General features: G+C 42.5%; 1 protein-coding gene across 1 annotated transcript; it reads left to right on the top strand.

The window, feature by feature from the left end:
• Positions 1–257: 257 nt before the first annotated feature.
• LOC101836643 (alcohol dehydrogenase 1) lies at positions 258–12,130 on the top strand. The gene is made up of 9 exons (XM_005081961.4): positions 258–491; positions 2,632–2,733; positions 3,830–3,968; positions 5,703–5,790; positions 5,910–6,129; positions 6,791–7,051; positions 8,118–8,253; positions 9,735–9,873; positions 11,935–12,130. The coding sequence occupies exons 1-9, from the start codon at positions 474–476 to the stop codon at positions 11,957–11,959; spliced, it is 1,128 nt and encodes a 375-aa protein (XP_005082018.2). The 5' UTR covers positions 258–473; the 3' UTR covers positions 11,960–12,130.
• The last annotated feature ends 446 nt before the right edge of the window (positions 12,131–12,576 follow it).

The following is a 12,576-nucleotide window of genomic DNA, read 5'->3' as shown; positions in this document are numbered from 1 at the left end:
TTTATGTGAGTACTTACACTTTTCCACTCCTCTGACTACTGGCAACCCAGTCCTAACCCTGTCTTTATTGTTCATTTAGCAATAGCACCTATAATAACTGCTCTTCCAGATACTCTTTTGATTAATGAGCAGATACTGTGTGGCTTGTTCTTCACTACCTGGTTTTTTTGGTTTTTGGTTTTTTTTTTTTTTGCAATGCCTCTTAGCCTTTTATCCCCACCTCCTCTCCAAGCCATTCTCTCCCAGTCAGCTCTTGGCTGTCAATCTCCTCCTGAATCATCCTTTCCTGGTCTTTCGTATTCCTTTCATTCAGCCCGTCACCCTTCTGATCGTCTCCACGTTGACAGTGTAATTACTTTTAATGGCTTTTGGGTTCATGAACACTATAAATAGTTGGCCCAGGCTGCTGAGCAGCACAATCACACTTCACTCAGATATACCCAAAGGACACAAGCGAAGCCAGAGAAGCCAGCATGGACACCACAGGAAAGGTGAGTTTATTGCTTTGTGATACCCCATAGCCCCTTCACTGCCATCCAGCAGGTGAGTGTTTAAAAGAAATTTAGACTTTGTGTTCTCTGATCAGGTTATTAACAAAATTTAATGACAATAGCACCCAAAAGTTTCCCAGGATGTGGAAAGTCTCCCACCACAGTCCGGAGAATGAATTTCTGACAAGTTTACACTTGATTACAATGATTCCGATTTGCAGCAAAAGCTTTGAGATTTGCCTGTCATGTTATCTGATATGAATGGGAATGACATGCTGTCTGCTGTGCTGCGGGGGCAGCTGGAACTGGAAACTGATCCCAGTGAAAGAGTCCTGCATGTTCTTACGAGTAGGTTACTGGCACCATTGCAAAGAGCGTGATGAAAATGACGCCTGTAGAGGATTAGGAAGCTGCAGGTCCAATGTATTGGTGAGTCTGAGGTGGTCAGTAAAGAGAATTACTCTTCCTGTTACATGTAACAGCAAGCTGTGACCAGGGTGTCCAGTGTGGTCACAGGAACACAGTACATACACAGAACATTGGCTGAGGAACTTATTCTACATCATTAGCAGTGGTGAGAGCTGGGCGTCAAGCCTCCCATGCTTCCTCCCCTTACATTTGTCTGTGTAACTTAGTGTTTGTGTTATTTGTACATTGCTTTTGAAATCAGGAAAGTTTTCCTAAAAGTTATTTTTGACAAAAGTTTTGAGTGAAAGCAAAATTATTCTAATTATGTTGTTCATTGACAGAAGTAGTATTCCACTGTGACTCATGTCCTTTTTCTTTATAATATCAAAACCTGTTTTATCTCTTCTGCTGGAGTCTAAATTTCCTGAAGACACAGCAGATTTACTCACAATTAGTAATGCAGAAATCACACCTACAAATGGAACACGTTTAAAGTTAAACAAATTAGTATCACAGGGTAATACATCTAAAAGTTAAGCTAGTCCTCTCACTGAGGAAGGAGCTATTTCAAGAATCCACAGAAAGATATTCAAGATAATAGAAGCAGCCTCTAAAGAGAAGCCTGGAAGAATAAGAATTTGTTGTGCAGCAGCAGTGCTAATGTAAGTAGAAAAGGCAGAAATAGTAACCAAGCCACCCGGGGACAACTCATTTAGATTCTAGCTTCACGTTACACAAAGAAATAATCTTCAGTTAAGTATGGGCTAAGTGCTTAAAAATCAAACTGGAAGAATTCAAAGAGAGGATAAGAAGCATCTGTTGCTATATGGATAATTTTCAGCCTTTGGAAATGGAATACACGAGCAAGCCTTACCACAGCTCCCATTAGCATGGCAAACACCCACACTGCTACCCTGAAAAAAACCAATGAAGACAGTGGGCTTCTTTTCCCTGGGCAAAAGATACAGTCAATGCTAAGTAAAATGGGATAAATGACAGCAAAGACAAGTTATTATTATGGGGAATGAGTCAAGTGATTAAATCTTTCTGTACAGAGATCTGGAAATCAACTTAGCGCTAACAATGACTCTATCCTTCCCAAGAAATTCTCACTTAAGGAAACAAATCAACCAAGAAAAATACTGTGAACAAATGTGCTCATTATAATACCCTTTGTAAAATCAAGTTGTATACCATTTGTACATGTAAGCTCATTTATCAACTAAAAAGAAATAAAAATACGATGTTTTTAAAAAATAATACCCTTTGTAAGAGGAAACACAATGGAAACACTCCTATAGCTAGGTAATTATTAAGAAAATTAGGATATAACCAAATAAAGTGGTCATTTCAAACTATGACTATGAAGTTTTTCAAAGTTAAGAGAAATGTTTATAAATATGTCAGTGCTAATCGTTCAATAAATAGTGACTATTTTAGAAGAAGAGAGGAGGAGGAGGAAGAATGAAGAAAGGAGAAGGTAAACTTTCTTATATAGAATCATCTTAACTATTTTTAAATTATTAAAATTTTGTATGTAAAAAATATTTTTAAAGATTGGAAGAAAATTTGCTAAACTCTTAGTAGTTTATGCTTGGAATGCAGGTGACTTGTTTATATTTATTTATTTTGGCTTTTTCCCTGTGATTTTTGTACTTTTACAAATAACAACAAGTGTGATCAGAAAAAAGGAAGTTTATTGGTAAATGCCATTTTATTTTGTGCCCATTAGACAATCACATGTAGGGCAGCCATTGCCTGGAAAGAAAAGTCTCCTCTTACAATTGAAGAAGTGCAAGTTGAGCCACCAAAAGCTGGAGAAGTTCGCATTAAGGTAAGTTTAAGTCAGCCAGAGGACAAAAGAAAATAATACTACACTTCAAAAAATAAATGTAGGAGCTGGAGAGATAGCTGTGCAATTAGGAGCACTGACTGCTCTTCCAAAGGACTAGGGTTGTATTCCCAGCACCCACACAGCGACTCACAGTCATCTGTAACTCCACTTCCAAGGGAGCCACCGTCTAGCATGCTTCCTACTTGACTGGCATGCTTCCTACTTGACTGGTGACTGCTCGTGAGCTGCTTTTCTCCGTACCCATAAAGACTATAACCTGGGTCAGACCACCCCACCCAGCTGAAGACTGCAGTAGCAGGAAATAAGCAGGATCACATTGACCTCTTGAGAAAATCAAAGTTGGAGACTCCATATGCCCACTGTGGTGGAGGAGGCCCTGATTCCCGACATATTCTATGAACCATGGCCACTGACAACCACATACTCTGATTTAATGTGCACAACAAACTAACAGGGACATGGAGCCTCCATGTATATGAAAAAGCATGTCTAGCCTTTGGTAACATCTTGAAACCATTTTAACCCAGCGAGGACCCCAAACATAGATATGTCTCTGCTGCATACAGAGACAGGCAGAGACAAAGAGCAACCATTGAGAGGGATGGTGTGGAGCCCTGAGATACCTCATAGAGGGCAGTGTGGAGTACTCCCCAAGCTAATGCCACCCCCAGAAAGCTCTGCACCAATCCCCAGAACAAAGGGTAAACCTCACTTGGGAGAGTTTTGGGGTAAGGGGGCTGTTGGGAAGTTTTATAAGCACATGATTTGGGTCAACATGGTGAACAGGACAGAGACATGGAAGTACCGTGTTCTCCACACAGAGCTGGCAAGTCACAGCAGAGACTGCCTCTTCCCTCTGTCACACCACAAGCTGCTTGGATCCACGGCAGGGTGTCTTCTAGCTGTGGGGTCTAGCCTTTTCAAAGGGATCTCTCTTTTAGGGGCAGGTTTTTGCTCTAACACATGACTGTTGTTTTAGAGATTAAGTAAGATAATTCATATCAAACAAAAGAGAACACTCAGCCTAAAAGATATAAAAAAAATCATAACCCACTTGCCTTTGGCCACTTAACAGATGGGATCTTCAGGAATCTGTGGTTCTGACGACCATGTGCTGACAGGAGATTTATCAATGAAATTCCCTCTGATTCCGGGACATGAAGGAGCAGGGATTGTGGAGAGTGTTGGCGATGGAGTTAGCTCTGTGAAACCAGGTAGAAAATGGGAAACAAAATTCTATGGGAGCAGCATGCCAGGGAACTCCTGACTGGCAGAGGAGGGGCTCTGGCATATTCAGCAGAAAAACAAGTTGGGTTTGCCTCTACATTCTTCTATCTAATGGCATGTTGTGTTATCAAATGAAACCAGTAATCCAAAGGAGCCTATCACTGAGCCAACCAGATGAAAGTTGGTATAAGAGCAGAGACCCTCTAAACCGGTTGAAAGGTCCTTAGGCTTAAGAGCTACTTATGTCTTGATCCCCAGAGTGTTTTAGAATGGTGCCCACTCCAAAGTTGGAGCATTTGACAAATGAGTAAACGTTTTAGTCGACTAAAATGTACTGCTTGAAAGTTGCATGACAGGATGATGGGTACATCTTCCCCAGTTGCATCCTAAAAGATATTGACATTATTATTCTTAGCATGTCTAAAGAGATCACAGTGAGTGAGCAATCACTCATAGATTATGGTAATTTAGAAACCCCATAGTCTGGGACCAGCTGCATAAAGACACTTAAGAAAGTACATAGCAAGGCTGTTATCATTCATGTATTCACTAAGTGTACAACAATCATGAGATGCATACTATGGACCATGGAAAAAGCACAGAAAGCAAAGAGCTGACTGTGCATCTCCCAGAATGTAGTACAAATAAGAGCATTTACAGTCTACCCCCTCTTTAGCCAGAAAGATCCTATTGGGAATTTTGTGGGAAACGATAATGAGCATTTGAAGGAAAAAGGCAGTTAGAGCTTCTAGTATCTAGTATCTAGAAAATCTTAAGAGTCAATAAAGGTAAGGTGTGCTTTATCAAAGTTTAAAGAGATTTTTAACTGCCACCTTGAGGAATTTTCCTATAAATGAACATCCAGAGACCCCCCTGTACACTCTGGCAGAGTCTACAGGAGTCTGGTATCTGCGTAGGTCAAGCCTTCTAAGCTGCACTCGCCCGTCACTCTAAACCTCAGGGCATGAATTGATCCAAGACCCAAACACTATCCAGATCCTCTCCGGAGCTCTTCTATTGTAATTGTCCCAGAAAGAAAATGGGAGAGAAAGAACTGTTTTTCTCTGGAGTTGACTCAGCTTAGAGTCATCAGCAGTAAACCAGGCCTGCAGAGTGTCACTATGGGAGTGGGCTGCAGCCTCCGGAGACAGTGCTGACTTTGCTGGGCCACCATAAACAGGCTGTAACCAGCAAGGGATTACATTTCTGCTTTCGTTTGCTTGTTTGTTATTTCCAGACAGTGTTTCTTTGTGTGTAGCCTTGGCTATCCTAGAACCAGCTCTGTAGACCAGGCTGGCCTCAAACTCAGAGATTCGCCTGCCTCTGTCTCCCAAGTGCTGGGTTTAAAAGCATGTGCCCAGCAAGGAATTACATTTTTAAAATGGAAAAGAAAAGAATTAACATTGTTACAATGAAAAACAAACCTAATTAAACTAGATGGCTTTAGGGTTCCTTCCTGATTCTATTATTCTATTTTCTAAGTAGGGAAAGGTGGTCCTACAACTCTCTACCCAGCAGGCAATGTCTCCTCATCTTTACCCAAATGGTAAAGATCTGAAACCAGGTAAAAAGACTTGTGCTTTAAAATAACCTGGGGCGTTACACTGGTTGCCATCATCTTTCCATGGTATGTTGTCAAGAGAGCTGCTAAGATCTTATTGTATTTTTATTCCATGAATTATCTCAGATTTATTGATTCATCTCCCTCCCCCACCCTACAGGAGACAAAGTCCTCACACTCATTATTCCACAGTGTCGAGAATGTGATGCCTGCTTGCACTCCCAAGGAAACTTCTGTGACAAGCAAGAGTTAGTAGATTTCTTCCTGGCCCTTTTATCAAAGAGCTCACGTTCTATGTGCCTAATGGTGACCATGTCTCTCTTTTCATCTCCTTATGTGTGTGCCTGTCTACGCCGCTGTGGGACAGTGTTCTTCCATGTTCTGGAGTGATGCTGGACGGGACCTCTAGGTTTTCCTGCCGAGGACAGAAGGTTTACCATTCATTCCGCACAAGCACATTCACTGAGTACACTGTCGTGCCCGAGATTTCAGTAGTCAAAATTGATGCTGCTGCCCCTATGGATAAAGTTTGTCTCTTTAGCTGTTGCGTCCCTACAGGCTATGGTGCTGCTGTTAACTCAGCCAAGGTGAGCGAGGTGTTTGTTGTTAGGGTCACAAAGGTGGCCCAAAGTGGCACTGCTGTTGACAGGTTGACAGTGTCCTAAGACAACTGTCTGGGCCTAACCCAGGCTGTATTCTTACTAGGTAAACAGAAGGATTCAGATCTGGTAAACAGAAACCTAAACTTGGTATTCCTCAGAGCCTCTCAGTGCTGGTTTCTATCATGGGAAGCAGCTACTGCCCTTCCCTGCCTTCAACAGCAAAGGGTATCTAGTCCCTGATTAACCCAAATGGCTGTATCAGTTCAAAGTCGCCAGGCTAACTCTCAGGTGTCTGGCCCCCACCCACCTCCCATGCCTTCCTGCTGGATAAAACTGGTTTTTCCCAGAACACGGTTGTTCCTTACTCTCCCAGGCAGGCCCTGCAGTTTGTTCCCCAACAAACTTCTTTCTGCCCACAGAGTCGTCAGGTTCCATGGTTTGACTGCTCCTCACTTACATTTGTGTGCTATCCATATAGCATGGAGCGGGGATCAAAACTAGGCTGAATCTGCCCAAATGCTCAAAGTGGTAAAGACACAGTTTCAAAAAGCTCACTAGCTTTTTGTTTTGCTTTACTTGCTGGTTTACTTTAACTGCCTGTGGCCAGCTTTGAAAACTGATAAAGTCACGCTGTATGGATCTGCAGGTCACCCCTGGCTCCACCTGTGTGGTTTTTGGACTCGGAGGGATCGGCTCTGCCATTGTCATGGGCTGCAAAGCTTCTGGTGCTTCTAGAATCATCGGGGTTGACATCAATGAGCAGAAGTTTCCCCGGGCAAGAGCCTTGGGTGTCACTGATTGTCTCAACCCTAACAAGCTCAAGAAACCTGTCCATGAGGTAGTGATGGAAATGACGGGTGTCGGTGCTGAGTTCGCCTTTGAGGCCATTGGAAAGATTGAAACCATGGTATGTTTCCTGGGCACAGTGAAAGGGTTGCCTCATGCATAATCTTAAGCTCTTCTGGAAACAGGTTTTAGACCTGTGTGCCCCCAATGAAAACTGGAATATAAATTCACTCTACGGTCTTATTTTATGAAACAAAGGTAGTATGTACGAGGAGATATAAAGTTATGATATACAAAATAGATATGTAAAGTCATAAGATCAGTAATTTGCTTTTCTCAATTCTAGTTATCTATACCTAAATAAGAAAATTATCAGGTTCATATATATTTATCTGTGTGCTCCAACAGAACTTGAGAAACTGTCAAACTCCAGTACCTCCATATGTCAAAATTCTATGGCTACAGGAATTAATAACATAACTGGCATCTTCCTGGATCTTACAGTTTAGAGAGGAGGATGTATACCCATTACATTGAAATGTTTGTGTAATTCCTTTGTCAAAGGCTGAAGGCTGTTCTGTAGGGAAGTAGGTAACAGAAAACAGGCAAATAAGGTAAAATCTGAGGGAAAAGGAAAGAAAACAGAGTCAAGAAGATGAAACAGATAAGAAAATATGTGTACCTATGGATCACTGGAAATTCCCTTTCTAAAGTGGAGCTTCCCCAATTACTTCTATATTTACTATGTCCTGTTATGGTTTATTTCAGTAGAAATAAATTGTGCAGTAAAGCGTAGCAAGTAAAAAGTTAGAGAAATACAATGTGTGGCCTTTAAGGCTGTGAATAGTCTTGTTGAACACACCATTTATTCTTGTATGCTGGTGTAGTGATCAGGAGGTCCTAAGGGAACAAATCTGTCAATACTCAGAACAACCCTACAAGGAAACTGAGCCAACAAGGAGGTTAAAGTACATGCCGGAGTCACACAGGTTGCAGCGTTTGGACTGTTTACTCCTACACCACATTGACTCTCTAAGGAGATGCCATGACCCCAGGGTCCAAGTTGAATTTGAAGTGATGTCTACCCAAGAGAAGTCCAAAGCTCAGAATATCCAGGATCCTTTCCCCGTGGGGGTAGTTTATATTAATGCATGGGTTTTGCCTGTGGCTGTCATTGTCATTCTCAGGTTTCTGCTTGGAACTCCTGCAACATAAGCTATGGTGTCTGTCTGATCCTTGGGGTGGCCCCAGAAGATACACAGCTGCCCCTTGAGGCAACTAAGATAATATCTGGAAAAACCATGAAGGGCGTGTGTTTGGGAGGTAGGTGGATGAGGAGAAGGGTGTGACGGCTTAAGTCCTCCTCTAAGGAAACCAGATATGAGAGAAATGTGTCCAAAGTCTCTTCCTGAAACGTGAATAACATTCTTCAAATTGCCTTTGCTTTAAATCTGGGGAGAGTGTAGTATCATATAGGTATGTACATGTGTTCATGTGTGTATGGGTTAATGTGTACATGCATGTGTGTGGGTGTGCAAGCATGTGTATGTGAGTGTGCATGCAAAGGCCAGAGTTTGCTATCAGGTGCTTCCTCTGTCCTGCTCATTTTTTCACAGAGCTCCTCACTACACCTGGAGCTCACCAGTTGGACAAAACTAGCTGGCCAGTGAGTTCCAGGGATCCTCCTGTCTCCAGTTCCCTAGAGCTAAGATTACATGTGCATAGCTACCATCCCTGGCTGGTTACCCTGGGTGCTGGGAACCTGAACTCATAGAAAGTACTTTACTTATCAAGCCGTCTTCCCAAACCACCAAATTGATTTTAGTTAGCTAAATAAAATAATGGAGCCACTGAGGATTTTAATTTTCCTCCAAGGAAAATACTTTGCAGCAGTTAGAATAATTTAATCTGCTTTGGCTCTGCATTGATGGCTTCGAGGTTTATCGTACTACTTTAATAGCAATGTCTTTTTGTGTCGTAAATGCCATTATATGCACTAAACTGGTGCTTTTGACCATGTGCTTCTGTCTTACCTGAAAAAATCCTCATTTCTGAGCAATACTCATTAGCTGATTTAAAAAACTGACATTCCCATTTCTATCTATTCAACTAGTGAGTGCCCATGCCATCTCCATGCATGTGGATACACAGGGTTCCCATGTCATCCATCCTCATGCATGTGCATACAAAGGGTGCCTGTGCCCTCTCCAAGCATGTGGATACAGAGTGTTTCCATACCATCCCATGCATGTGTATGGGGTTTCCATGTAATCTCCATGAATGTGTATACAGAGGGTTCCTATGTCATCTCCATGCATGTGGATACAGAGGATCCCAGTACCATCTCTGTACATTTGGACAGAGACAGTTTCCATACCATATGTATGTATGTAAACAGAGAAGATTCCCATGCATGTGAGAGAAAATTGTTTTGTAATGGTAACCCCAGAATATGGGTTGATAAGGTGAAAAGATTATTTTTGACTCAGTAATATGAATATTAACCCAGATTTTATTTAAAGGATGACTAGGTAACATATAGAAGCCACATTTAATAGCAGCTATCAATGGCTTCTCAGATACAATGATTCTCCTTTATGTTCAATGATAAATTTGCAGAGAGTATCTTACCCATCTCTCATGACTTACTTGATTTTTTTACTCTTTTGATTAGCTAATACTTCTTATTTTATTACATTTATTTTATTAGTGTGTGTGTGTGTGTGTGCAAATCACCTGCTGAACCATCTCACCAGCCTGGTTGGTCTCAGGTCATATTTGTTAATAGCCATTTTGTTTTGTAGATTATAAACCCAGAGACTGTATTCCCCAACTAGTGACTGATTACCTTCAAGATAAGATTAATATAGATCCATTAGTGACTCACCAGCTGCCTTTTAACCAACTCCAAAAAGCCTTGGAACTGTATCATACGGGAAAAGCGTGAGTTTCTCTTTGACGATCAACTATATTCTGATAACTTATGGAGGAAATAAATGACTACTTAGATATTTCTAAGCAGTTTTGTTTAAAGGGGGCAACTTGGACCTTTGGTATCTTTTACACATGTCTCCCTGTTTCCTGATGTTATCCACATAGGAAGGTTTTTACCTGCAGCCTCTCTTTGGGAAGTCTACTCCATCCATTTCAGAAAGATAGTGAAGAATTCAGCATAACTCACAGAACTATGTTTTCCACATTGGTCAATAGTGTTTGTCTGGTTAGTGAAATTATCTAAAACAAATGAATTGAATTTCTGGAGTCAGCAACCTTGCAAGAAGTTTAAGAAACATGTTGAGACTCCTGCCAAGGGCACAAATTGTTGTGTAATAGTTTATCAGTACAACGTAACCTTGGCAAGATGGAGCCAAATAGCACCACAAGTCACACCATGCAACAGAACTTATGTGGGAGGTGTATTGGGGGGGTACAGAGGCAGCCTCTGAGCAAGAGCAGAAGTAAGAGGACAAGAAGGGCTTGCTTTTTATAGTGGGCATAGTACGTGCCCAAAGGGAGAGCGCTCTACTCAGTGGCTGCAGCAGTCACAGTGTCACATCTTAGCTGCTGCTAGGGTCCCAAGGACAGTCCGGTGTAAATGCCTGAATGCCAACAACTTATGCATCTTTTGTGAATGATGGTCTACCCATGTGTTACCACAACTGAAGGACTGCAGCACTTACTCCCCGAGTACTAATTTGTTCACATGTTCTTTAAATGCTCTAGACTTGACAGCAGACTGTTGCTGTGTGTGAACAATTTCCCAGGGACTTATATTACCCTCTCTTTCTCTCTCTCTCTCTCTCTCTCTCTCTCTCTCTCTCTCTCTCTCTCTCTCTCTCTCTCTCTCTCTCTCTCTCTCTCACACACACACACACACACACACACACACACACACACATGCTGACACATCTACTCACCCCAGAAAGGGAACCCACAGTAGATCAAAATAACAATTGCACCAGAGTTCAACTTGAATAGCCACTGAGTTTTTATTGGGGTTCCTAACATGTGTGAAGGGGTACTCACAGGAACAGGGATAACATTAAAGTAACTGCATCAGAACTCCCCACACACACACACACCCTCCCCAGCATGGGTGATGATCCAGGAAGGCTGTATCCTTGGAGCTCTTACATACAAGCAGCTAAACAGATCCTAGGGACCTTTCGAGAGCTGGGTTGCTTAGCCTCTCCTCTTGAGCTGTTCACCTCTTCTATGGCCCTGGGGAGCAGCTGTAGATCTCCTAAGCTTCAGCTTTCCCTGACTTGCCTGTGAAGCTTGTTCACGAGCCTCCTGTCTCCCTCCTGGAGCAAATGTTTCCATTGGGAGAGAACTGCGCTGCAATTGTCTTCCAGGACTGCTACAAGGGTGGCAGATTCAGTGTAGAGCAAGAAGCAAACAGTAGAGACACTGTGATGAATGTGCTTTTCTCGTTCCCTTTGAAGCAAGTCTCCAGTTGGCATTCTTTCCCCCCAACACTACCTGCATACTTTATTTGCTTAATGACTGTTATATGGAAACATTCACATTTTTGCCCTATTCTTCCTGGTCAAATTTCACTGAGTTTGTCAACCCATTTAGGTCAGGAACAAAGCTCCAGGAAAACTTATCTGAAATTTTTAAATTATTATTGTGTATGGGAGAAGGCATCTGACAGGCAGTGGACATACTGCAAGGGGAAGGGAGCCAGAGAAAGCCATCTTTTTCTCTCTGGTCCAGATGGTAGGCAAGTTGCTACAGCAACAGGATACTGAAGAGAGCTGCACCTGAGGTACCGGGGTCTTCTGTGTTGTGCAGCCACAGGGAACCGCGTTTGAAGAGGATGCCCTCCTTTTCTGTACAGCACTGGATTCCAACCCAGACCCCACTCAGACGCCAGTTGGTACTCGGGTGAATAAGAGGTGGCAACGGTTGGATATTGAGCATCCTTAGGCTGCCACACATAATCACTGTGCTGCTCAACGCTTCCCAAGCATTTTGTGATCACATTTTTTTATGTTTCAGTGTCCGCTGTGTTCTACTATTCTGAGATCTCAATGCTAAAAGTGCAAGAGCATCCGGAAGGGCTTTCGTTCCTGTCCTGTTTCACCTCTCTGATTGCTCCTGAGCAGCTGGAAGAGATTATGCAACATCAGCAGGAACACAGTGTAACTGCCCAATGTGAGCCAAGGCCTTTGACTACACTGGTAATAAAATAAGTTGGAAGAACTTGTGTTGTGCAACTCTCACTATAACTATAAAAAGAGAAATTTTGCCATTTTGATCATGATGGAACTGATCATGTCCACAGCCCCACTGATTGCAGCTGTAAGTTCATGAGAGCTGTCCCCATGTTCACATGTTCCAGATGCTTCATACGTGCAGATTTCCCTGCATCTTCCCCACCACTCTCGAGCTGACATAATGATTTTGCTGCTTTCCCTGCAGAAAATGCTGTTGAGTCATCATCAATGGAAGGGCCACTCAGACACAGTGGGTCATTTTTCTGCCCTTCCATGTTTATATCAACCATTGCTTTCACTTGTGAAGTAATGAGGCATGGCTGCCTATCTGGGAAACTTTACAACTTACAACCCGGGGAGAAGGTACAGGATCTTCTCAGGGGGACTCGCCACATCTCTAGCACACACCCTCCAATCCTAACGA

Source organism: Mesocricetus auratus, unplaced genomic scaffold, assembly GCF_017639785.1.
Source record: "Mesocricetus auratus isolate SY011 unplaced genomic scaffold, BCM_Maur_2.0 Super-Scaffold_100009, whole genome shotgun sequence".
In the NCBI taxonomy this organism is placed as follows: domain Eukaryota; kingdom Metazoa; phylum Chordata; class Mammalia; order Rodentia; family Cricetidae; genus Mesocricetus; species Mesocricetus auratus.
This window is presented reverse-complemented; position numbering and strand designations above follow the sequence as displayed.

Excerpts from the sequence above, each read along its gene's own strand:
- LOC101836643 (XM_005081961.4), top strand. Across the intron at positions 2,734-3,829 it reads CTGGAGAAGTTCGCATTAAG|ATGGGATCTTCAGGAATCTG; the intron begins GTAAGTTTAAGT and ends GCCACTTAACAG. Across the intron at positions 9,874-11,934 it reads CTGTATCATACGGGAAAAGC|TGTCCGCTGTGTTCTACTAT; the intron begins GTGAGTTTCTCT and ends TTTATGTTTCAG.